Here is a 22,792-nt window from a genome sequence, read left to right on the forward strand (position 1 = left end):
AGCCCAGGTAAGGAGAGATGTGAGTTGACTGGAGAGCAGTAGAAAAGGCTCACGCTGCAACAGAAGGGATTTCAGGTGGACTGGAGGCAGAGTCTGACAGGCCAGTATTTGCAGCACCACCCCACGGCGAGCATTTGGTTAGCAGCTGGGTGCAAGGACTCCCCATCTTGGCTGCGTACCCCCCAGGGGAGGATCCCAGAAGGCACTCATACAGAGTCTTCAAGGACTCTTGGACTGAAGGGCTCATTCTAAGACCTAACCAAGTGGTCAAGAGCTTTGGCACTAGGCTGCCTCGGCTGGAATCTACATGGTGTGCCCATGGGCCAAATACTCCCTGCCTCAGTTTCCTTACCTGCAAAATGAGGTTAGCAGTAACACTTACTTCATAGGACTGTTGTGTAGGATAAACAAGCTCACCTGGATACAGCACTTAGAACAGTGCTGGCATGTAGGAAGAATTAAATATGTCAATTATTATTATCTCTGTTAGAGTTTTCTCTTCATAAATATAATCATGTTCACTGTGGAAAGTTTGGGAATGACTACAAGGTAACAGAAGTAAGAAAAATGTCATCCTTAATTCCTTCCACCATCTCTGAGAATCTATAACCAAAGGATAAACACCCTTTTAAAAGATATTTTTTCCTTCCCAGAGGTGACCAATACCAGTGATTCAGACTGGGCCATGGATATCTCAGGGTCCCTTTCTGGCTTATGGATCCCCAAAGATCTGTCCTACTCATTGTATTGCTGATGTGATGCCTAAGTCACCTGGAGCCTGGGCCAGAAGTCCTATTCATCCACCTCTAAATGATTTCTAATTTTTCTCTTAAGATTTTAATTTTAGCCAGTCTATTTTGCACATGTTTTAATAGTATAGTATAAGTGACCTCACAGCTTTTCTGGAAGGACACAGGGTCTATGTTATAAATACCATCATTACATCTGATAAAAGCTGAGTTGACAAGAGAAGTAGGATGTTCCTTCCAAGAAGTTCTCTGCAGCTGTTAGGCTTGAGCTGCTTCCTCCTCAGTAGGCTCTGCTTGCATAGTCTTTCCCAGGCCTTGACTGAAAGCCTCTGTCTGCTACTTACATGCAAACCCCAATGGTGGACATATGGGCACGTGGGATCATGTGCAAACATTACAAAGCTGCTCTGTATATGTTCCAGTATTCTCCAGTCAATGGCATGCAAATCTCTAGGAGAGAAATGGTGGCCTGAGTTTTCCCAAATGCGTTGGTGATGAAGGAATTCACACTTTTACTAAGTTACATTCCTCAAGGAAATAAAACAAGAAACCCAAACCAGAGAGACCACGAGAGACTACTTTGAACTTGTAGGAGATGTGGGAACTCTGAAGGTGGACACTGAAAACCCGGTCCTGAGTTGGATAAAGGTGAAGAACATGCATAAGAGGCTGGGAGTCTGATGCTCTGCAGCTCCAATGAGAAAAGAAGATCAGGTTAGGATACCACAATTAATAAAAGGAAATATTAGCTCTCTGAAAATTAACTGGAGTGCAGGCAATGGTTAGAGTGCAATAAATCTCTTCCAGTACATGATATGAGGACTCTAAGGGGAGAATAAGCATAAAGCAGTTTGCCTCCCATATTCATCCGAATGGATGGGATGATGGGAGGGGGAAGCATGTTAACAACAAGGTTCCAGCCTTCTGGGAAAAGAACCAGAAAGGTCCAGTGAAGTAAAAATAAAGCAACGGATAAAGTGAAGATGGAAGAGAAAGGAAAACAGTTGAACAGGCTCTTCAAACCCTCATGAGACAATTTAGCAGCTGTACATCTGTGGGACATTCATTAGTGAGAAGGTTACCCGAGGATTAATGCTGATGAGAATAGTATAAAGAATAGCCACAGACATTCCCCATGTCCACACAATGGTATAAATTCACTTGCATCTTTCAGCATATTAACATATTTAAGATTCACAACATCTCCGTGATGTAGGTACTATTACCATCGTCATACTCTTTTTACTGGGTAAAAAGAACAAAAAACAAAATTGAAGCACAGAGAGGATGATACCATGCTTGAGACCAACAACCAGCAAGTAGCTGAGGTGGGATTTGAACCCAGGCAGGCTAATGCCTGGGGCGGTGTGCCTCACAACTGCGCTAGCCCGCTAGCTTCTTAGTAAGAGCAGGCTGAAAAGGGAGTGTGGACATTAAGCGCGGTACAGCCCAAAGACCTCAATGACCACATTTCAAGAACAAGAAGATGTAAAACCCTACCAGGTCACCGAGCTGACCCAACGGCAGGCCACTGGAGTCTGGAAAAAGAGGAAGTAGCTTTTTATCAAACAGCAGTTATTTTGTCTTGAACTTGAGTTGAAAGAGTCCTAGTAGAGATGAAGGAAATCCTCTTGCATTTTATTGGCCAGGAAGAAAATCCAAGATTTCTGGTAGCTGAGGCATCCAGGGAGCAGAGGACATGAAGAGGAGGGAATGACCACAGGAGAACCCAGCTGGGGAGTCCAAACGGTTCCCCTCAACATCTGGTTGGAAAGCAGGACAGACTGAGGAACAGACACATGCCATCTCAAGGGTGAAACTGAAGAAAGGACCTGGGACAAGTGAGGGACGGTGTGGGCAGAGAACTGTGGTCCTGGCATGGACACACCACAGAGAAAGAGCGAGGATCCAGCCAGGAACTCACGGGAAGTGACAATTTAATTAAGGACAGTCTGCCTACGTTCACGCAAAGGCAGCCATGTCGAACAAATCTGATTTATTGAGGAAATCACAGGAAGACGGATGGGGTTAAGTCGTGGGCATAAGGAAAGCTTTTGATACAGTGCCGAAGGCTGAGTCTGTGTGGGGAATAAGCGTGTGTGCTACTGCTGTGTGGCCAGAAGGGGGAAGGCTGGAACAGCCAGGAAATGGACCGCCAACCATGTAGAAGGGAGGTAGGCCTGCTAAGCCCTGGGCTGCTCTCTGAAAGCAAGGGCTGTGCCCGTGGCATCCTGACAAGTGCATCTGAACCTGACTTTACGGTGGGCAAAGCCTTCTGCTGCCCACACTTAGGCCAGGCTCCCCTGAGGGTGGCAGGATCCATAAACACCACCAAGGAAGAGTCTGGATTAATCCACAATGGAAGAGACCAGAGCCTGACAAAGGGTGGTTTTAGCCAACTGCGCAAAGCAGGCAGGTGGCTGGCCTATCTGCAATCATTCCAACCATTTGAGAGAGTTATAAACTCCAAATGCCGTAAAGAGGGCCCATTGTCTTCATATCCCCCTGGTGGCCAGGTGTCCTCTGGTGGGCCTCTCGGCCAGCTCCTTGGGTGGCCTCCAGGTACAGAACTGGGGACAGTGGAGCCCCCTAATCACCAGCCTTGAAAACTAGTCACTTACCACATCATCCCGGTCTTCCCACTCCACCTCAGAGAGGTCAACACTACTGTAGTTGGGTTTCCTTCGCTTTTTTCCTTCTTCATACTGGCAAGGAGAGAAAGATAAAGAAAACAAAACATTTCCATGAGATCATCAGCCAGGGCAGTCTTTATCTTCCCAAGCACTGTTTCTCAGACAGAGACTATGAGTGGAGGGATATTGGAGAGAAGCCCAGCAGGGTGGTGCAGTCCTAGGGATTTTAATAGCTGGAAAGCTGAGGCCAGTTGTCAGAGCTGGGGAATAAGAAGTTGACTCTACTTGATATGAATTTACCTACTGGACTCGTTGGCTCCACATCCACCAGAAACAAAGCAAAGACTCTCCCCTCTGCCTGGATGGCAAATGTGTGGAAGAGGGGAGATCCTTCTCTACTCTAAAGTTTTAAAAGCCACCCCTTCATGACACAGGAAAGGGCTTTTCAAGGGCTTATAAAAAATCTAGTTATATCCCTTTGTTTCTACCTCCATTCCTACCTCCTGGCTCAAACCTGCCCCATACTCCTTGACTAAGAAACAAAAGCACTGGTCTCCACAGTTGGGCTCAACATCCTGGTAACATTTTGTAGACCCACAGAGCCTTCTACTTGCTATCACAGAGGCCACAGCAGTACCAAGACAAGTATGGTCACTGTCCCCGGAGTAGATGTAGGTGTGGTGGAATCACTGCCAGAGCTAATGGCCATGAGGGCATTTCCCTCGAAAAAGCTCATGAATGCTTTAAGAACTGGGAGAGTGGTTTTCATTTTTTCTCCCTAAATCACTGGTGTTAGTGACCCCACAAGCCTACCATTTTGTCCACTGGACATTCGTGTGTCTGGATGTTCCTGTGTCTCAGGGCTTTTAATGCTGGTTGTTGGGATGTTTATAATGTAGGAAAGTCTGCCCTCTACTGCAGGCTAAGGATAAGCAACCCCTTTACAAGTTCGTAAGATACGGCCAATGGCGTATTGGAAAAAATATCTATGTATGTAGTTTTTTTCCCCCCTTTTTTGCTTTTGTCTCTAAGTTGGTCATCTTTGGATTGAATTGGTAAGATTCAAAGTGAGGTTTGGTGTCACTGTTTTAAGACCCCCAAACCATAGGTTACCATTTTGGACACTACTTGGCTACTGTGGAGACAGGTGCTAAAGGCACACCGGTCTGAAGGAGAGGATCACTGCCGATACATTGAACCAAACAGGTCTGAATGGGGCCCCTCATGGAACCCAGGGGACAGAGACCAGACAGGGTAGATCTGGGGGCACTGTGGGGCCAAACAAGGTCCAGGGGTTTTCCTGGCCTCCTCTTCTTCCTGTCAAGAGCATTTCAGGAGCCCTGAGATGTCTCTGGAGGGTGCCTACTCTACCACCCAGGAAGGCTGCATCATCTTTGAAGGGCAGTGGGCTCAGATCATGTGGGTCAACCACCCGTCCACTTTCTTCTCTCAGGTTTTCCAATTAACAGATGTTCAAGGCCAGTTTTACGGCATCAGATCCACTGCAGATGAAGAGGAGGGAAGTGGCTCCCTGAGAGGCCACAATAAATGATAGCAGATTCACAGTTGGATCCTGTTATGAAAACTTTGTGTGTTCATCATAGCTCTGTCCCTTGCAAGAGCCAGGCTGGGGCTGAGTGGGAGGAACAGGAACGAGGTCAGTAGAGTTATCACCCATGTCTCATAGTGAGGAGATGTGATGAGGAAAGGGGCGCATGATGCCAAGACTTGACATGTCCCCTTGAGAGGCAGTCAGACACTCTTGGATTTCTGTTAACTGTCTTATGGCCCCCATATTCCATTTTGGTAAGAACCATTACTGAGAGCCATTAGGTGCCTTAGAAGCTCACACAGCCTGGCTTCTGAGCATTAAAGGTAGAACTTTCATAGTATCTTGGGTGGTGGCTGTATCCTTTGGTCATTTCAAAATGTTTATTTATGTATTTGAATATATTTATCAAACACCTCATAAGGACCAGGTACTAAGGATATCAATAAAGCCAATTAAGCAGTCTTTCTTTCTTTCTTTTCCATGGACTTGCTTCCAAGTCATCATCCTTAATTCTGCCTTTTGAAGGTCAATTTATTGCCCACCCTGAATACAGGAAAAGAGGCTATCATAAGTTAAATAATGGGTAAAATGACACATTAGGTAAGATTGTACAGCCAGTGTGGGGCAGGACAGCAGCCCCTGACCAAATTTTCACATCTGAGCCTCATGTTATTTCAAATATTCTTAAAAAAATTAAAAAAGACTCCCAAGGCCCTGAGCACCAAATGTTCCCTCAGCCTCAGAAAGCATCCACTTGTGTTTGTGAGACAAAGTGGTTCTGCCATTTACTGGGCATGTGATCCTGGGCAGGGGGCCCAGTTGCTCCATGCTCCCTTTTTCTCAGTTGGAAAATAAGAAAAGCTATAGTACCTCCATGCAATGGTAGGTTGAGAGAATTAACTAGATACTGTATATAATTGACAAACACATTTCTGGCACAAAATAAATCCATAATATATAGCTAGCATAATTCTTGAGAGCCATGACCTTGTTGGCCAAGACACAGGCTCATTGTATACAGTTGGCTAATATGTCATTTCCTTGAAATGAAGGGGACCCATTCAGTGATTTGGCAGGTCACTGTTCTGTAAACCATAGGCAGGAAGGAGATGTTTGTTGAAGATGGTTGTGTCAGACAGTCACGTTCATACACCTCCTCCTGGTGTATATCTTATGTGCCAAGACATGTGTACTATATCTCAGCTGGAACTCAAGACTGTCGCAGCAGAACAATTCATACCTGTGCTAAAGAACCCAAGTCCTTGGTATTTGGCAATTCTGTAATCCACAGAGAACCTTTGACTTCTGACCGTTCCTGGAGGTCTCTTTTTTTTTTCTTATCACCACTCAAGAAATTCAGTACCTTGCACTTCTGATATTCAGGCAACATGTAGGGTTTAGAGTGCGAGGTGAAGAAGCATTCACATTGTGCTAGTCCACAAGCCAGTGAGTCTAAATATTTAATTTCACTGAAAGAAACAGGTGGGACTGGGGATAGCCACTCTGGAACTCCATCATAGGAATGTTCCCCCTACAAAGTCTACTTAAGCAGGTATGTGACACGGGTCTAAAACACTTCCCATTTGGGTCTTTATTAATGAGTGAGCTCCTTTAGAGTACAAGCAGTAACGTAGCAGAGTGATTATTCTGAGTGAGAGAAAGAAAAGTCAGTGGCTGTTGCATTAAAAACAAAAACAAAAACAGGTTGAGGATAATGAGTAAACTCCAGCATAATGACCCTACAGCCACCTTTATCTTCTCTCCCATTAAGAGAACATATCGGAAGGCTAGAGATTAGACCTTCATAAGGAAGACACTTGTGCTGTGTACTGCCACTCATCCTCCACATTTTCCTGGGTAATTGCCTTGTTTTGTTGCAGGGAAGCCCTTAGCCCCACTCTCCATAAATGCAGTTCTCCTGAAAGCGAGACCATCCTCGTTCCGAGAAAGGCAAGTGACCTGAGCATATGAGGAGACCCATATCTCTCCAGGACACAGAGACTGGTTTAGAGCTGGGGCTATAACTCATGCTAACCCAAATGAGACTCATCCTGGGATGTTTTATCTGGACTTATCCAAATAAAGGAGCTGGGCATCTGCTAGCATCATTACGGTGATAGGATGTGAACCTGAGCTCCTTATAACCACCTAAGCTTCTGCTTGGAGAGAGCCTTCCTGAAAATGAAGCCAGTGCAGAGAGAGCAGAGAAAAGACAGGAAGAGAGCCCTGTGCATGTCTGGATCAAGCTGTGCCTGAAATCTTTATGCCCTTGGATGTTTCAGGTACCAACTGTATTCTCTCCACATTACCTCCTCCCTTCTTAAAGTGTTTTTTTTTTTTTTTTTTTTTTTTTTTTTTTTTTTTTTTTAAAGCTGGCTTGGGTTTCAAGCATAAGTAGTCACTGGAGTTCTGACTTGTATCTATTTAATGCCTTTATTATTTTACCTTATAAATGAACTGCTTTTAAAGTGCATTTTAAGTGAAGTGTTCCTAACAGTTATTGAGGAGCATGTGGTTTGCAAAATATCTCGCTGTTACTCAAGAAAGACTACTGTGTTTGAGTGCGGGTGATCCCCTCTCCCCACTTTACCCCGAGAGGGTAGATGTGAGGCCACAGTGTGAGAGTGACAGAAAAAGAAGCAAATCTCTAACTCCCAGGCCAGTTCTGCCCTGTCCCTCCGGATTTAGCCTCTGACACATCCTGGATCCACCAGCCCTGCTCCCTCTTTCCCTGCGTGAGGATCTCGTTACTGAGGCTGAGGCATCGGATATGGCATTTGTTATTGTATCTATAAACTGTAACTTCCTTTGAAAATGTGATTAACGAATTGCGAACGGTTTCCAAAGGTTTATAAACAGATACTTTGAGAGCCACGGGTAGGTTTGTAGTTTTTGGTGCCTGTTTTATGAAAAAAATATGTGGGGGAGAATTTAATAAGGAAAGATATTCTGTGCTATGAAATACTTTGAGGTGGAGTTTCAAATAAAGGCCAGATGTGGTGAACACACAAACCAGCCTGTGGCCTAGGAGGATGGGACAAGATGGGCACCCATCTGAGGAGCAAGCTGGAACCATGGGGGGAATGTCTTCTATGCCTGAAACTGCCAGGTGGTGTTTAATTGTCTGCATGTGAGTGCTCTTCAGGGTTACCTACAGGCTGACTTTGGAAGCATAATGGGATGGGCTAAGGTGATGGCCATGCTCATATTGGTTTGAAAAAAACAAAAATGCCTTTGCTTTTCCTGTGTTTCTTTGGGAAGGGCCAGAGGAAATCAGCTACATACATCCACGCAGCCTCTGTGAAACAAATATTGTGTATGCTAATAATTGATAAATTGTACGTGCCGCTCCATGCTGCCAACAGGAAGGAAGGAGATGGGGGTGAGAGGCCCACAACTGGAGAGAAAGAAACCTTGCCCAAAGCCAATGCCATCTGGCACAGGGGTGTGGCCAAGGGCGGAGAGCCAGCCATTGTCTGGGCAGATGTTCTCTCCCAAGGCAGGCATAGTCCTCAGCTGGCAAACACCTTCGCCACCTCCCCTAAGGTCTGCGTGCCTCTCCTCTTGTCCCAGGGGCTGAAGTGGTCCTTTCAGGAGGAGGAAAGGAGGCACATCTTTTCTCTATGCACAAGACAGCAGGGCTCAATGGCTACCGGGTACTTCATCCCTTCACTCCTGCCTCCATTCATCCCCTTATTTGCTATTTATTTATTTATTTATTTATTTATTTATTTATTTATTTATTTATTTATGTATTTATTTATGATAGTCACACAGAGAGAGAGAGAGAGGCAGAGACACAGGCAGAGGGAGAAGCAGGCTCCATGCACCGGGAGCCCGATGTGGGATTCGATCCCGGGTCTCCAGGATCGCGCCCTGGGCCAAAGGCAGGCGCCAAACCGCTGCGCCACCCAGGGATCCCCTTATTTGCTCTTTTAACCCCCACCCCCTAAACATACCCCAAAATACATTTATCAGACCCTGAGTCAAGCCCAGGTGAGCCTCAGGAAAGCATGGAGATGCTGTCTGAGAAGGGTCATCTCCTGCACTCAAGGTAGATCACCATTCACTACTCGTCCATCAGGGCAGTTAGAAGAGCAGTTAAAAACCATTGCCCCACACTTGATGGGATGAGCGCTGGGCGTTATGCTATATGTTGGCAAACTGAACTCCAATAAAAAAAAAATATTGCCCCAGAGCCCAACTCCAGTTCTAATCACACACAGGCTGTGTGCTCCAGGGCTGGCATGCAGTTTCTCTGAGCTCTGTGTTGCTCGTCTATAGGATGGGGGTAATAGTCTTCAACTTACACGGCTGGTGTGAGACGCAAATGGGTACAAACATGGTTAAGCACAGAGTGTGTCCTGACAAATAGTCTTGAGAAATGCCCACTCAGCCAGCACTAATAACTGCTAATGTCATGACTGATTCATGAGATGTCGCAGCCCCTGCCTCCTTCCTAGACAGTATGCTCATGGGATAAAATATTTCCTTACAGTGTGGTTGTTTATTCATATTTCTATTCTTTGAAAGAGGCAGTTCAAAGTGTGTGGTGGCCCATTCTTCTCAAAGTTGAAGGGAAGGGTCTCAAACAGGACACGGTCCCGAGGCCAGGTGGGCCTGGGACAGAGCAATGGTCTCTTCCTCTGGAATTTGCAAATCAAGATCTCTGGATGTCCTGGCATGTCCAGCTTCAGAGGAGGTGGCCCTAGGGAAGGGGAGTCTCAGTGGAGAGTCGGTGGAAGCAGAGTATCCAAATAGTTTAAGTTTTTGCTGTTTTTTGTGTTTTTGTTTTTGCTATTTTTAAGCTTTTTTCCTCCCCCCTCGATTTTCCATGTAACTACTGGTCATTGCAGACATTTTGGAAAATACCAAAAAGTGCAAGAATGGAAGACAAAATATTGGCCTCACAATCACAATATAGGCAATACAGGGATCGCCACCTGCCGTTCTGCTAACTAAACCAAAGGTAAGTACTTTGAAACAGTTACTGCTTTCAGTTTCTCTAACCAGGAATTTTGAGGAATTTATAAGATGTAGCAACCAATCTGTTCTGCTTTCCAAGGGACTGCCTTTAGGAAAAAAATTAATAGAAGTTTTCTGCTGGCCAGCTGCCCCCTCACCTCCTATCATTCCTCAGGAAGAGTGATGCTCTTCTTCCAGGCCCGGTGCTAAGTGCAGTGCATACCTCCTTGGAGGGGTGTTTGCCTCACAGATGGGTAAACGCAGAGCCCCGGGGTTGCAGGCCACATGGTGCCATTGCTAATTGACAGCGGAACTGTGATTCAACTCCATCTTTGCCTGATGGCTCAGCCTCTGGTCCTCACCCCCCTCTGCACTGCCTCCTTGTAGGGGGGTCCCTGCTCAGACGGCCACCACCCACAGGGCTGCACCCAGCAGGCTTATTAACAGGTGCAGAACCGCGCCGGAAGCAGAATCCCACCAGCCAACGTCGTGCCCCCGTTCGACGTCGACTCATTCAGGCTGCCTTGAAACCGGCCTTCATGGCCGGGAATGCAGGAGTCAGCTTTAGATTGAGCACAACTACCATACACCGAGTGAGTGCATGGAGCTAGTATCGGGCCATGTACCCAGTGCACACTATACAAGATGCAGGAGGCGACATCAGACAAGCCTAGTAGCATCTCATGGTCCCGTGACAGCTGAGATTTCCACCAAAATCCTGCTGGCGCTTTGGTTGTATGATGCCACGGGGCTCAGATCTTGCTAGGTAAGCCCGATGACAGCGTGACAGAGGTGTGGTGGGGGGAGGGGGATCCCAATGAGTCTCTGTGCAGAGATGAAATCCCTCACGTTTGTGGGAAGATGAGAAGCCCAGATACACGAGGGAAGCAGGGCCGTGAGGGTGTGTGCAAAAGCAGCCGGAAGGTGGGAGAGAGGCAACAGGGCATGTCCAGACAACAAGCCTTTTCCTTTTTCCACCAGGTACCATGCTCTTATTAATTAATGTTTTTAAGTGTCTCAAAGATGAAAAGTTCTACGCGCTCTCTTAGTGTGATTACAAAATCCTTTTGATCGCTGTAAAACTAAAACAGCTTTGGTATTTTTTAAAAAAACAACAATTAACAGGCTGCTTTGAAAACCCAAATGACCTTTATCTTAATCAGTGTCCTCTGAGTCGCTGTGAGTCACCCACTTGGTGTGTGGGGAGGAAGTGGCCCAGCTCCGCCAGCGGTTTTGTAGCTTCAGTGTGGGTTATACATGGCGGCTGGGTTTAAATTCCCATTCTCAGAAAGCCAATCTGTCTTGTCATAGCAAGCGAGTCATAAAAATGAAAATCGTGCTGAGTGGCTGGGGCGGGAGGAGCTTTTGTGCCAGCAAAGGGCCTGGGAAGCGGAGACTCTGACCCAGGGAGGGGAGTGCCGTCTGCAGGCATCTGAGTCAGGTGAAGGGCCCATGCTCGGGAAATACCAGCCCTTGGCAGAGAAGAAAGAACACGGATGTTGCCTGTGAAGGAAAGATGCCCGTGGGTACCTGGAAGATAGTCCCTCTGATAGGTTAGAACACTCTCGACAAACCCCCCACTACAGTTTTCTGGGCAAAGCTTAGATGCAGGACAGCCTTCAAAACGAATTTCAGGGGTGCTTGGGTGGCTCAGCTGGTCCAGTGTCTGACTCTTGATTTCAGCTCAGGTCATGAACTTGGGGTCTTGAGATCAAGTCATGTGTTGGTCTCATGCTGGGCATGGAGTCTGCCTGGGATTTTTCTCTCTCCCTCTCCCTCTGCCCCCTCCCCTCTGCTTGTTCTCTCTTTCTCGAAAGAAAGAAAGAAAGAAAGAAAGAAAGAAAGAAAGAAAGAAAGAAAGAGAAAAAATCAAAGTTCCAAACAGAGCTGCACTGAGTTCATGAGCATAGACAGTGCCATATTCCTAAAGCCAATTTCACATAAAGGTTTGCGATACCTGAGTCATTAGGAAATAATATCCAGCATAACAAGAGGACCTCTATAGGTTGAAAGTGTGTCTGTGACATTTGCCAAAGCAACTTTTTTGTGCATTTACAGTACTGTAGTTGGCATTACTCCCTCGAGCAGGAGACCCTTGGGAATCGAAATGTGTCAGGCTGTTTTGAACATGCTCAATAATTGGGCACCATAAGGTGATTCCAATTTTGGAACTGCAAAGACAAGGACTTTTCCTATTCACTCAAGTGAAACCAGAAGATAGCATCAACCAATAGGGCACTGAGACATGTTTCCCGTCCAGTGGCGCTACAGTTAACCACCCACACGGAGCCAGCTTTCTGCTGGGGGTTTCCTCCTGTGGCCAGCGACACCTGCCTTCCTTGCCTGCCACCCCAGTTCCCAGTACCTCTCCTGGCTCAGTCCCCAGGAGAAGTACTCCAGTCTTACTGGCTCTACTTGGAGGGATAGTGCTTCAAACAGAGAGACCTCTCTTAATGTCCAGGTTCCTATGCTAACTGCCAGGAAGCTGGCAATGAATTTGCACATGAAGGAAATAGAGGGAAAGGAATCTTTCCTTCCAAGCCAGCTACCACCACCGCCCTTGTCTCTGATTTATGCCTGTGATGGTATCAATGAAGGCTGAGCCTTCATCAAACATGTATGAGTATGTGCATGTCTGTGGGATTTTATGTAGGCAGACGCTTGCCGCGATAGCTTTATTTTGTTTCTCTCTTTCTGTTAAGTTTTAAAGATACTTGTGAAGGAGAAGACATAAAGGGAGCCACCTCTGTGCCCACATCTTCCATAATTGTTTCTCTGACCCTTCCAGCTAGAGTTTGTCTGCCTTTTCCCCTGGGGTGGCCCTTGTTCTGTGCCCCCAAAGGACACAGGATTTTGCAGCATAAACATACATGTGACCATCTTTCTAACCCATCTACTCTCTGCCCTGGCCACATCCTGACCACGAAATTGAACAGGTTCTCATCCGTTACTGCTCTGTGCAGCCCACTGGACTGGTGACCCAGCAAAATGTTTAGGGGTCTGAATTTTTTTTTTTTTTTTTTTTTTTTGCGGGTGATTCTGAAATATACTGATTTTTTAAAAAAAATTCTGGATGCATACTGGTCTGAGTAAGCCCAAGAGACTTCTGATGTCACTCATGACTCATAGGAAAACCAGAGATCCCCTGCAAGGCTGACTCAGTCCTCTGGGTCTTATATTTGTCTGCGATCATAGAGATGTGGGCAGAGGCTGGAGATGCAAGTAGAATCAGAGAAAGAGGCAGTGGGCCAGGGGAAGCATGCAGGGCTCATCAAACTACCATGTCCATTGCTTCTATCTTTTATGCGTCTCTTGAGATTGACTCACATCTCTCCATCCCTCTTACCACCAACTTAGTCTCAGCCACAATACCCTCCTCTTGATGAGGGTGAGTGTCTCCTTAGCCTCCGTGCAGGGACTCCACCCCGGCAATCCACCATCCAGGGTCCAGCCAGGGGGATCCTTCCGCAACCAAAATCACCACTTGGCCTGAATCCTCATGGTTCCCCATGCTCTCTAGGATGATATCCAATGTTATGCCACGGTCCCCACCAGTCTGCCCTGTTTGCTGCTCTGACCTCTCTGTCACCACTTCCCGACTCTCTCTGTACAACTTGCCAGCTGGACCCAGCCGGCTGCTAACAACGGCATCACCGTGCTTGCCTTCAGGCCCCTGTCCCCGTCACTCCAACTCAAAGTCCAGCATCTCCTCAGGACCGAGAGGAGACATCAGCTCCTCCGGGAAGTCTGTGCTGCCCAGGGCACAGTTGGCTCAGTGCTTCCTGTGTTCTCCTGAGCTTCCTGGCTCTGTCTCCACACCCATCACATTGTGTTGCACATGAGTTGCTTACTTGCCTAGGTTGTTCCCAGCTAGGTCCCAAGATCTTCGAGAAAGAGGCTATTTCTCATTCGGTATTGAACCTGCAGTGCCCAGCAGAGTGCCTGGCAGGATAGGTTCACCATGAATAGCTGAGTATGTGAATGAGTAAATAGAGTAAATGAACAAATTAGGGTGTATATTCACTTAATGAGCACAGGTATGACACATATTAGGGGCCTGGCCAGTTCTAGACCTTTTGTGAACATGAATTCCTTTTATCTTCGGAACAATCTTATATAGAAAGCACTATTTTTGCACTCATTTTTCAATGCAGGAAACTGAGGCTAAGGAGGTTGAGTAACTTGTCTAAGGTCATGTAGCTGATGGGGGAGGCTGAGGCTGAGACTGACCCTAGCCTCAAAGACTGCTCTGCCCCACGGACAGATGGTCCTGCCTGCCTGTGATGCATCCTGTGAGGGCATAACAAAGGGATGATGGCAAGGTGACCTGGGATCACAATCAACCAGCTCCCTGCAACTCTACATTGCACGGAGCTGAGCCTCAGATTATTAACTCACAAAGGAATCTTTCCATTAAATATTCACGAATGTACTGTTTATATTTGTTTTTGAGCCTGGATGAACTAGGCTTCCACGTAAGGGGCATTATGGCCATTCAATTCCCAATTCCGCCGCTCTAGTAGGAGCTGGGTAAATACCGTATCTGCTCCAGTTACTCCCAAACCATCTTCCTGGAATATACTAGAAACTTAGACAACCCAAGGGAGGCTTTTGCAGAGAAGCAGGCATTTGGGTCCTTGGGGTTTTGATTTAATTTGGAGTGTGTGTGTGTGTGTGTGTGTGTGTGTCTTCCTTTTAGATGATGTTCTGGACTTGTGTCTGGCCAAGTGCGACCACAGGTCTGCCTACATTGGCCTGTGTGCCTTTGTCCGATGTTGGTTTTATAGTCATTGGGTTCAACTGGGAGAAGTCAGCTGTGGTTGTGTAAGTGTCCCCTTGACTTGTCCTCAGGGGGGGTCCACCCTTCCAGGGAGAGACAGGCACAGAAAGCCTCACATTGCAAACTGGAACCCAGAGCCTCCTGGGTGAAGGCTGGCAGGACCAGGCCTGGCCTGTGGCGTGAGGGCTCAACTCTGTGAAATCCCCAGCTACAGGCGAGAGAAATGCCAGCTCTTGGGTGGCAAGACCATGCCCTCATCTACCCCAGTAGATGCTCTTACCCCGGTTCACCGGGGTAAGAACAGGGGCAGACCCCATCCCAAGGAGAAAGGGGCAGGGAGGCTGAGGAGGATGTGCAGCAAAAGCTCTGCCTGGTTGAGCCAAACTTTCTTGTCTCTGTATTCCAAGTGTGTTAGTGCTCCCCTTTGCCCTGCGGACATCCACAGAGAATGGAGAAGTGGCACCTGGGAAGTATGTTCTGAAACACACGTGCCCGCCGCACGGTTACAGAAGTCAAGCGAGGAGCGCAAAGGTCCAGGCATCTCCTTGGTGAAGCGCAATGGTCAGCCCCGCGGTGCGGTGGGCATAATTAAATTATTGTGCCCAAAAGCCCATGGTGTCAACCTTTTTATTTGCATTCTTTGGGTCTTATCATTTAGGATTATGTAAAAATGACAGCTGCTTATAATTATTTGGAGGTTGGAGCTGCAATAATTAAAACCATCTGCCTTTATCTTACCGCTACCAAACTTAACCCCGAGAGGTTGGGTCTACTGAACTTCAAAGAGGGAAGTAAGAAATAAAAGAAAACTCTGTACATTACTAACAAATTTCTTGTGATTCATTTAAATGTATAACCAGTTATTCCAACAGCATTCAAACCTTTAATTATCTTTTAAATATATATAATTTGGAACTGCTAATTAGATAGCAATTTAATGCTCTCATGGGGATTCAGATGCACTGTCTTTCTAAAATGTAAACTCCGGGAGGAATAATCATTGGCATTCAAATGATTGAATTCTTCAGTTATTCAAATGAGTGTGGGCATTTTCACTATTGGAATCATTTGAATATTCTGCTGTCAGCCCCAGCTGTAGGGTTTACAGGGCTCCTGCACCGAGCAGGGGTAAGGCTAGGCTTTCTCCTGGTCCAAGTCCAGCCCTCTGGAGAGAAACCAGCCGGGCTCCTTGGGAAAGCCTAACAACACTCCAACAGCTCAGTTAAGCCTTCTCATAGATACAGATGGTTCTGTTTTCCTATTTTAAGGAGGAGCAAACTTTCCTGGAATTTACAGTTATGAAAGCTTTAATGCTTGCTTTGCAGGCCTTCTCCATGCTGGTCTGCCCGCTATTGTCTGGGCAGTTAACATTTTAATTAATAACTCCCTCCCTGCAACAGGCTGTGGCAGATGGAGGAGGTGAGGGCTTCACTCTGCTTTCAGCTTCCACTTCCTGTGTATTCCTACCCCCATGGAGATGGTCCTTTAAATTATATAAAGATGTGCATCACATGCAGAAAAGCAATTGATCAATTGATGACACTGGGCAATGATAGAAGCCAGCTCTCCCATCTCAGACTCACAATATGGCTAGGGTTTGCATTCCTGAGCCGGGGCTAGTAGCTAGCAGCTGAGGCTCATTTCCCTCACGAGGGGAAGGAGGTGCAGACAAATCTATAGGAATTTTTAAGAGATCATTATTCAACACATTGCATGTAATTACATTTTGATGAGCTTTTTATTGCTAATTCATCATCCAAGATGTGGCACTCTAGATATGAAATTAATCTAGTAAAACAAAGGTCAGAGTGTGTCCAGTGTAAAGAAAAGCTTTGTCCTCATCAAATCCTTTTGCCAAACAATGAAGCGGCCGAGAACGTTATCTCTAAACCGAATTTCCTTAAAGCTCCCCTACCCCTGAGTATTAATAGCACAAAGCCAATGCTCCGTGGCACTTCTAAGTGCAAGTGTGGATTCTCCAAGTAAGCTGGTGTGATGTGAATTCATGTGCAGGGGCCTGAGATAGGATGGAAAATGTGAGTGATGGCATCACGTTAGTGCAAAGGCCTGCTTGGGTTCACACGAAACTGCATTTGAAGCTCCAGACTACAGCAAGTAGATTTTTGCAGAGAATTATCAGTCCACTGGGGTCCTGGCTTTGAATTCCTTCTGACGCTGTCCCAGAGACCAGGATTCAAGGGCAAGGTTTTCACTTGGGAGGGGTTGTCAGGAAATGCCTGTAGGGACATGACAAAGTGACTCAGAGACCCAGACAGGCAGGCAGCCAGCACCAGGTGCATCATGAAGCCTGGCAGCGCTGGGGGCAGCCAGAGCCCAATCCCACGGCGGGGCTCTGGGAGCCACTGCCTAGGAGGCACCTCGAGATACCTAGCCTGAGAGATGGGAGTGCTCAGCAATCTTTGGTGGAGGGATGCTAATTCTCTGGTGCCTCTGGCCTGCCGTGGGCTGCAGAGGAGTGCCCTCCAAAAGCCAGGGAGTCTTCAGCTAGGTGCTGGCAGCTGCAAGCCAGGCCGGCATGAGTGGAGATGGTAGGGGCCGAAGGGACACGGGCAAGCGCTTCACTAAGCTTATTCCCAAGTAGGACCCTATCAGTAAAACTTCCAGTCACCACCCCTCATGCTTTGGAAGTCTGTCCTAAATCTACCAAAAGATTCCAGGCTCACAACATCTTGACCATCCCATGCCTCAGCGTCTTTGCTTACACTGTCCTCTTAGCCTGAATGAGTACGCCACATCTCTGCACAGTGATCTTCTTTCCCTTCCTCAGGGCTCAGCTAAACTTGCCCTACCCAGGAAGGGCTCTCTCCCTGACCATCCAGCTAAGGGAGGTGCCTCTCCCTACTTTTTTGTTTTCTCAGATCTTTGTTTCTTTTGGAGAGTTTAGCCAAAATGTGTAGTACTTTTTATTTATTTGTTTACTTATGAGCTTTACAAAATCTCCATTAGATTGCAAACAGGAAATGAAGGGGAATTATGTCTGTCTTGTTTTATCACTAGATCTCCAGCATCTAATAGAGTGTGTGGCACATGGGAAGTGTCCAATGAATAGATGCCAGGTGAGGGAGGAATGGCAGGAAGGAGGGAGGGAGGGAGGGAAGAAGGAGGGAGCGAGTAGAGGGCGGAGGGGAGAAGGAAGGGAAGGAAGGAGGAAGGAGGGAGGGAGGAAGACTCACAGCACCAGCAGTGCAAGGGCAAGCTAGACTGGACTGGATCACAGACCATGACCTCGGGCTTCTAGGCTGCACACCAGCTCCCCACAGCCTTCTCCAGCCACCCCTTCCACAGTAAGACACCAAGCGCTTTTACAAATTTTATTTATCAGTATTTTCACCTTGGTGCTTAATAATACAGTGTGTCATCAGTTTCCTAGATGTGAGTCTTCTCTCTCCACTTATTTACCACCCCATCTCTTCTGCTGGGTACCTCACCAGGCTAGGGATACACAGAGGTGAGCAAAACACAATCTAATCAGCATTCTGGTTGTTTGCCATGCAGCGAGGGGCAGATGTATCAAGATATTTCTATAACTTAGTACAGAGCCCAAACTCAGAGGCCTATGCAAGAAGCCTGGTGGGATGGGAAGACACCTCTTTGGGGAGGGGGGGTGGAGGGTGCAGGGGTGCACACTGGGGTCCCCGAGGGCTGCGGTCAGAGCCACCCCCAACAGAGGCTCCCAGACTTAGGGATTTCACTGCTCTATCAGTCAGGCTGTTATTGCTCTAAGCGACAGATACCAATTCTTAATCACTTGATCAAAAGGGGAATTTATTGGAAGGGTATATGGAAGCTCTCTGCTCCCACTGCATTGAGAGGAAAATACATAAACCAGTAAACAAGGAACTGATAGGAGGGCTCTTTCTTCCTTCTTCCTTCCTCTTCCCTCCTTCCCATTGCTTTCCTTCCAGCCTTCCTTCTTCTTCCTTTCCTTTTTGGCAGAATCAGGACTTAAGAAAAACAAACCTTCCATCTACTCTTACCTTTGTATCAGTCAGGGCCCCAGCAGGAAGCACATGGCATAGTCACGCTGGCTAATTAAGGAAGGTTTAATAAAGAGGCTATTGTAATGGGGTGCTGTGGGCAGGGTGAGGGAAACGAAAAGAAATGGTGTAGTCCCCTGAAGCTGGGAGCAATGGGGACCCTTCTAGTACTCTGCCTAAAGGGACAGAGGAAGGGGCCCTAATAGCACCCAGAGAGAGACAGCCACAGAGACAGGGAGGCTAGCATGGCTTTAGAGGGGGTGCAGCCAGTCCTGGGGCACCCCCACCCCACCTGCCTCCCTGTGCCTCTCCAGAGTGCTCCCCACTAGCCGAACCCCACCCCATCACCCAGCACAGAGGAGCCGCTGCCGAGTGCCATCCAGGGCAGGGTGCCAGGGCAGAGAGCAGAGGGAGGCTCCCCAGCTCAAACTTCACTCTGTAACAGAACCTTATAACACTGCTTCCTAATTAAGGACATTCTTTCAACAGAATAGGTTTAATTTTATGAAAAATGACCAGGAGCATGTCATGGTCCATCATCATCGTTTTTTTTTTTCTTCCCTTGAAGAACTGGCCCCAGTTTGCTTTCTGAGGGACAGTCCACGGCCTAGAAGTCAGTTACTCCCTCTGGGACGGGCACCAGCACGCAGGACAGTGTGAGGGCTTAAGAAGGCCACATGCACAGAGATGCTCAGCACGGAGCCTGGATCCCAACCCACTGAGTACCAGCCCCCATCTGCTCAACCCCATCTCGGCCCCCAGTGTCCAAGCACACACCCAGCACGGAACTGGGGGGACCCCGAGGCTGTGGAGTCATTGAGGTTTGCAGAACAGAGGGTAGCTCCCATCCGACAGAAACTCGGGCATCCCGCAACCTTGCTTAATGCCCAGGCTCTGGAGGTGAGCGCGTTCCCCGCTCAGGGCTGCACTCCTTGCCCCCAAGTGTCCAGACCAGGGCCATTCAGTGCTGTCAACAACTTCATCGAGAGGAAGGCATGCAAGCAAGGCTCTGTCTTCTTTTTCACCAAATGATGTATTTCAAAAAGAACAGGCTTGCTACACGGGGGTCACACAGGCTTGTTTATTTTTTCTCAGGGAACACACTCCCCTGAGCAGATGCACTTACTAGGCATCCCTTAATTCTCTCTTTTAAACTAAACGGAATGGACTCAGACCAGGCCTGAGCTGGAGTCTCCTGGGCTTCCTTCTGAGAAGGTGCCGGCCGGTTGGCCGGTTGGCGACACCATCTGTGCAGGGGACAGGGCGCAAGGCGGTGCCCGGGCGCCACCTACTGGGGAGTCTCCTTCACTTCATCAGCGGCCTGCGCCAGGGCGAGAAGGAAGGCCAGCGCTTGGGAGAAAGGTTTGTAAGTGACCTTAGGCCCCCACCTCCAACACCCCGACCCACCGGGCCCCGCGTGGTTCCCAGACCAGAGCAAGAAGTCGTGCATCTGGTCAGGCCTGAGGACAGGAGTCCTGGGGAGGATGTGGGGCCTCTGCTGAGTGGGAAACAATGTCCTTGAGGGTGGTGGGGTGGACACAGTTGCATACCAACTCCTCTGTGCATACCAACTCCTCTGGGAAACCATTCTGCATTTCAAGGGCATGTTTCCTCAAGAAAAGCATTTAACGTAGCCTTTAACTCCCACTGTGAGCCCATAGCTCTTCTTGGCCTCTCTTGCTGTCAGGGAACTCTTGCTTTGTGCAGTGAGCTTCTGTGGGCAGAGGCACCCTTTGTCCTGCTTCTATGTCCCTACTTGCTAGCACAGTGCTTGGCTCTAGGAGCATCTGATGAATGCCTTCAGGCAAGCAGGAGAGCAGAGAGAGGAGCAGAAAGAGGAGGGACTGACCAATCACATATAATTCAATTTCTGTGCCTGATATAGCAAGGGCTCAATACATGTTTGATGAGTGAATGTGTGGCACCTGCACTTCTCATTTATCATGGGAAATTGGTACCCAGACATGTAGTCATCAACATCATTCAAACATCATCAAAATCATTCAACAAATAGTTACTGACTCTCTTCTGCGCAGCAGCAAAATCCCAGGAACCCTCAAGCGACAGTGGGGGGAAAAGTTGAACACATCAACATTTCCCCAGAGTGATTAGTGATCCAAGGAAACCATAGCAAGGGATGTGAAGGGAGATGAATTAGGAAGGGGGTGGCTCCTTTGGTCCATGAGCAGGGGAGCCTCTCTGCAGGGGTGACATCTCGAGGAGGCACGGAAGACTAGAGCAAGCCAGCCATGGATGTGGAGGGGATGAAATTCCAGGTAGAGAGAAAAGCAGGAAGAAGGATTCAGAGCAGGAAGGAGCTTGTGGGGGGAGGGGAGGGTTGGAGGAACAGAAAGGACCAGAATTTTAGTCCTGGAACACAGGTGAGCATTGTGGGCAGCCACACATGCTCAGGCAAAACAGGGAGGTGGAGGCAGGTCTAACAGGGTGCTGGGGTCACAGCCGGGAGTTTGGGTTTTATACTAAATACCAGACAGGAACCCTGCCATCTGATTGGCATCTGTGAAAGCCCCCCCTGACCTGCAGAGTGAATCATGCCAGGGTGGCGGGGGCGGAGAAGCAAAACCAGGTACCCAGAGAAGAGCAGAAAAGGGACTGAAGCCATTTGGGAGAGACGGAAGAACAGGGGCCCTGACCAGGGCATAGAGACAGAGAGAGGTAGGAGGGCTTGGGGCACACTTCAGAGCCAGATCCAATGCACCGTGGTGGTAGGGGATGGGGGCATGGCATGGGGAGGCCACACCCACATCTGCTGACCCAAAAAGGACCCTTAGCATTTGCAATGAGTAGGTGTGGATGAGCAGAAGAAATGAAGGAAAATGAACTGAGGTGTCTTGGTGCAGGGATTAGCAACACAATAAAAGCAGGAGATGTGTGGGATGGGAGCCAGGCCCTGCATAACTGAGGATCTGCACAAGGATCTAAAGATCACATCTAAACTCCACATTGTCAGTTTTTGGAACAACACAGAATCTCTTCATATGATCTGTTGCTTGAGCTAAATCAGTTGGATCCGGACAAGGAGTCTAATATTGCCCCCCCCCCAACTTTATTTATTTATTTATTTATTTATTTATTTATTTATTTATTTATTTATTTATTTAATTTATTTTAAAGTGGTACTTTTTTTTAAGATTTATTTTTTATTCATGATAGAGAGAGAGAGAGAGAGAGAGAGAGAGAGAGGCAGAGACACAGGAGGAGCGAGAAGCAGGCTCCACGCCGGGAGCCCGACACAGGACTCAATCCCAGGATTCCAGGATCGCGCCCTGGGCCAAAGGCAGGCGCTAAACCGCTGAGCCACCCAGGGATCCCCCCAACTTTAAAGTTCCTATTTAAATGGCATGTGATAGGCATGGTCTACTTAGCATTTCACATATGTTTACATGTGCCTATGCGACTGTCCACTTCATTCCATAGGCGAGGACGGCAGCCTAAGAATATATTTATTAGCATGTCCACATGTTACCCATGTATTCAATGACCTTCTACCCACTGGCCCGGGCCGAGCAGTTTGGTTTAGGGGGGTCTGCGGCTTAGGAGCGAACTCATATGGCCTAAACCACCAGAGCTGCAGGGCTAACCCCAGGAGCCCCTCAGCCCCTGCCAGCGACCTCATGCTCCCAAATTCCGAACTCCCCATTTCCACTCCACAGCCTGAGAGGGAGGGGTTGAGGCCACAAGGAAGGAACTAACTAGCCATCCGCTGTTTGCACAGATGACCAGGATGGAAGAGCAATAGGAGGTGGTGGTGGTGGTGGGGTTTGTTCCAACCCACTTTCAGGAAAGGGCCCGAAATGTCTGGTCATGCTCTAGACCTGTGCTGTCCCCATACGGTAGCGCCAAGCCACATGCAGCTCTGCGGCACCTGCACTGTGGCTAGTCTAAATGAGATGTCCTAAGAACATAAAATACACATCAGATTTCAAAAGTTAGTATGAAAATAATGGAAAATAACACCTTCATAATTTTTTATTGATTATATGTTGAAACTGTGTGATTTTGGATACACTAGGTTAACTGAAATATATTCTTAAGCTTAATTTCACCTAATTCTCTTTTGCTTTTTCAGATGTGGCCACTAGAAAATTTTAAAT

The 22,792-nt window shown here is 47.7% G+C and overlaps 1 protein-coding gene and 1 long non-coding RNA gene across 11 annotated transcripts in view; one reads left to right on the forward strand and one right to left on the reverse strand.

Moving 5' to 3' along the window:
- The window catches only part of CACNA2D3 (calcium voltage-gated channel auxiliary subunit alpha2delta 3), a 945,543-nt gene that overhangs the window by 177,188 nt on the left and 745,563 nt on the right, over positions 1-22,792 (reverse strand). For all 10 annotated transcript variants that reach the window (XR_012011921.1, XM_072785849.1, XM_072785848.1 and 7 more), the window contains one exon: positions 3,371-3,454. Coding sequence is in view for 9 of the 10 variants with exons in the window: in XM_072785849.1 (XP_072641950.1) it covers positions 3,371-3,454 (84 nt within the window). In the remaining variant the exon portion in view is untranslated. The remainder of the gene's footprint in view (positions 1-3,370; positions 3,455-22,792) is intronic.
- Positions 14,259-15,307, forward strand: LOC140611325 (uncharacterized). The gene is made up of 2 exons (XR_012012599.1): positions 14,259-14,429; positions 15,087-15,307. It is a non-coding gene; the product is annotated as an uncharacterized lncRNA (long non-coding RNA).

This window comes from Canis lupus, chromosome 19 (genome assembly GCF_048164855.1).
Source record: "Canis lupus baileyi chromosome 19, mCanLup2.hap1, whole genome shotgun sequence".
In the NCBI taxonomy this organism is placed as follows: Eukaryota; Metazoa; Chordata; class Mammalia; order Carnivora; family Canidae; genus Canis; species Canis lupus.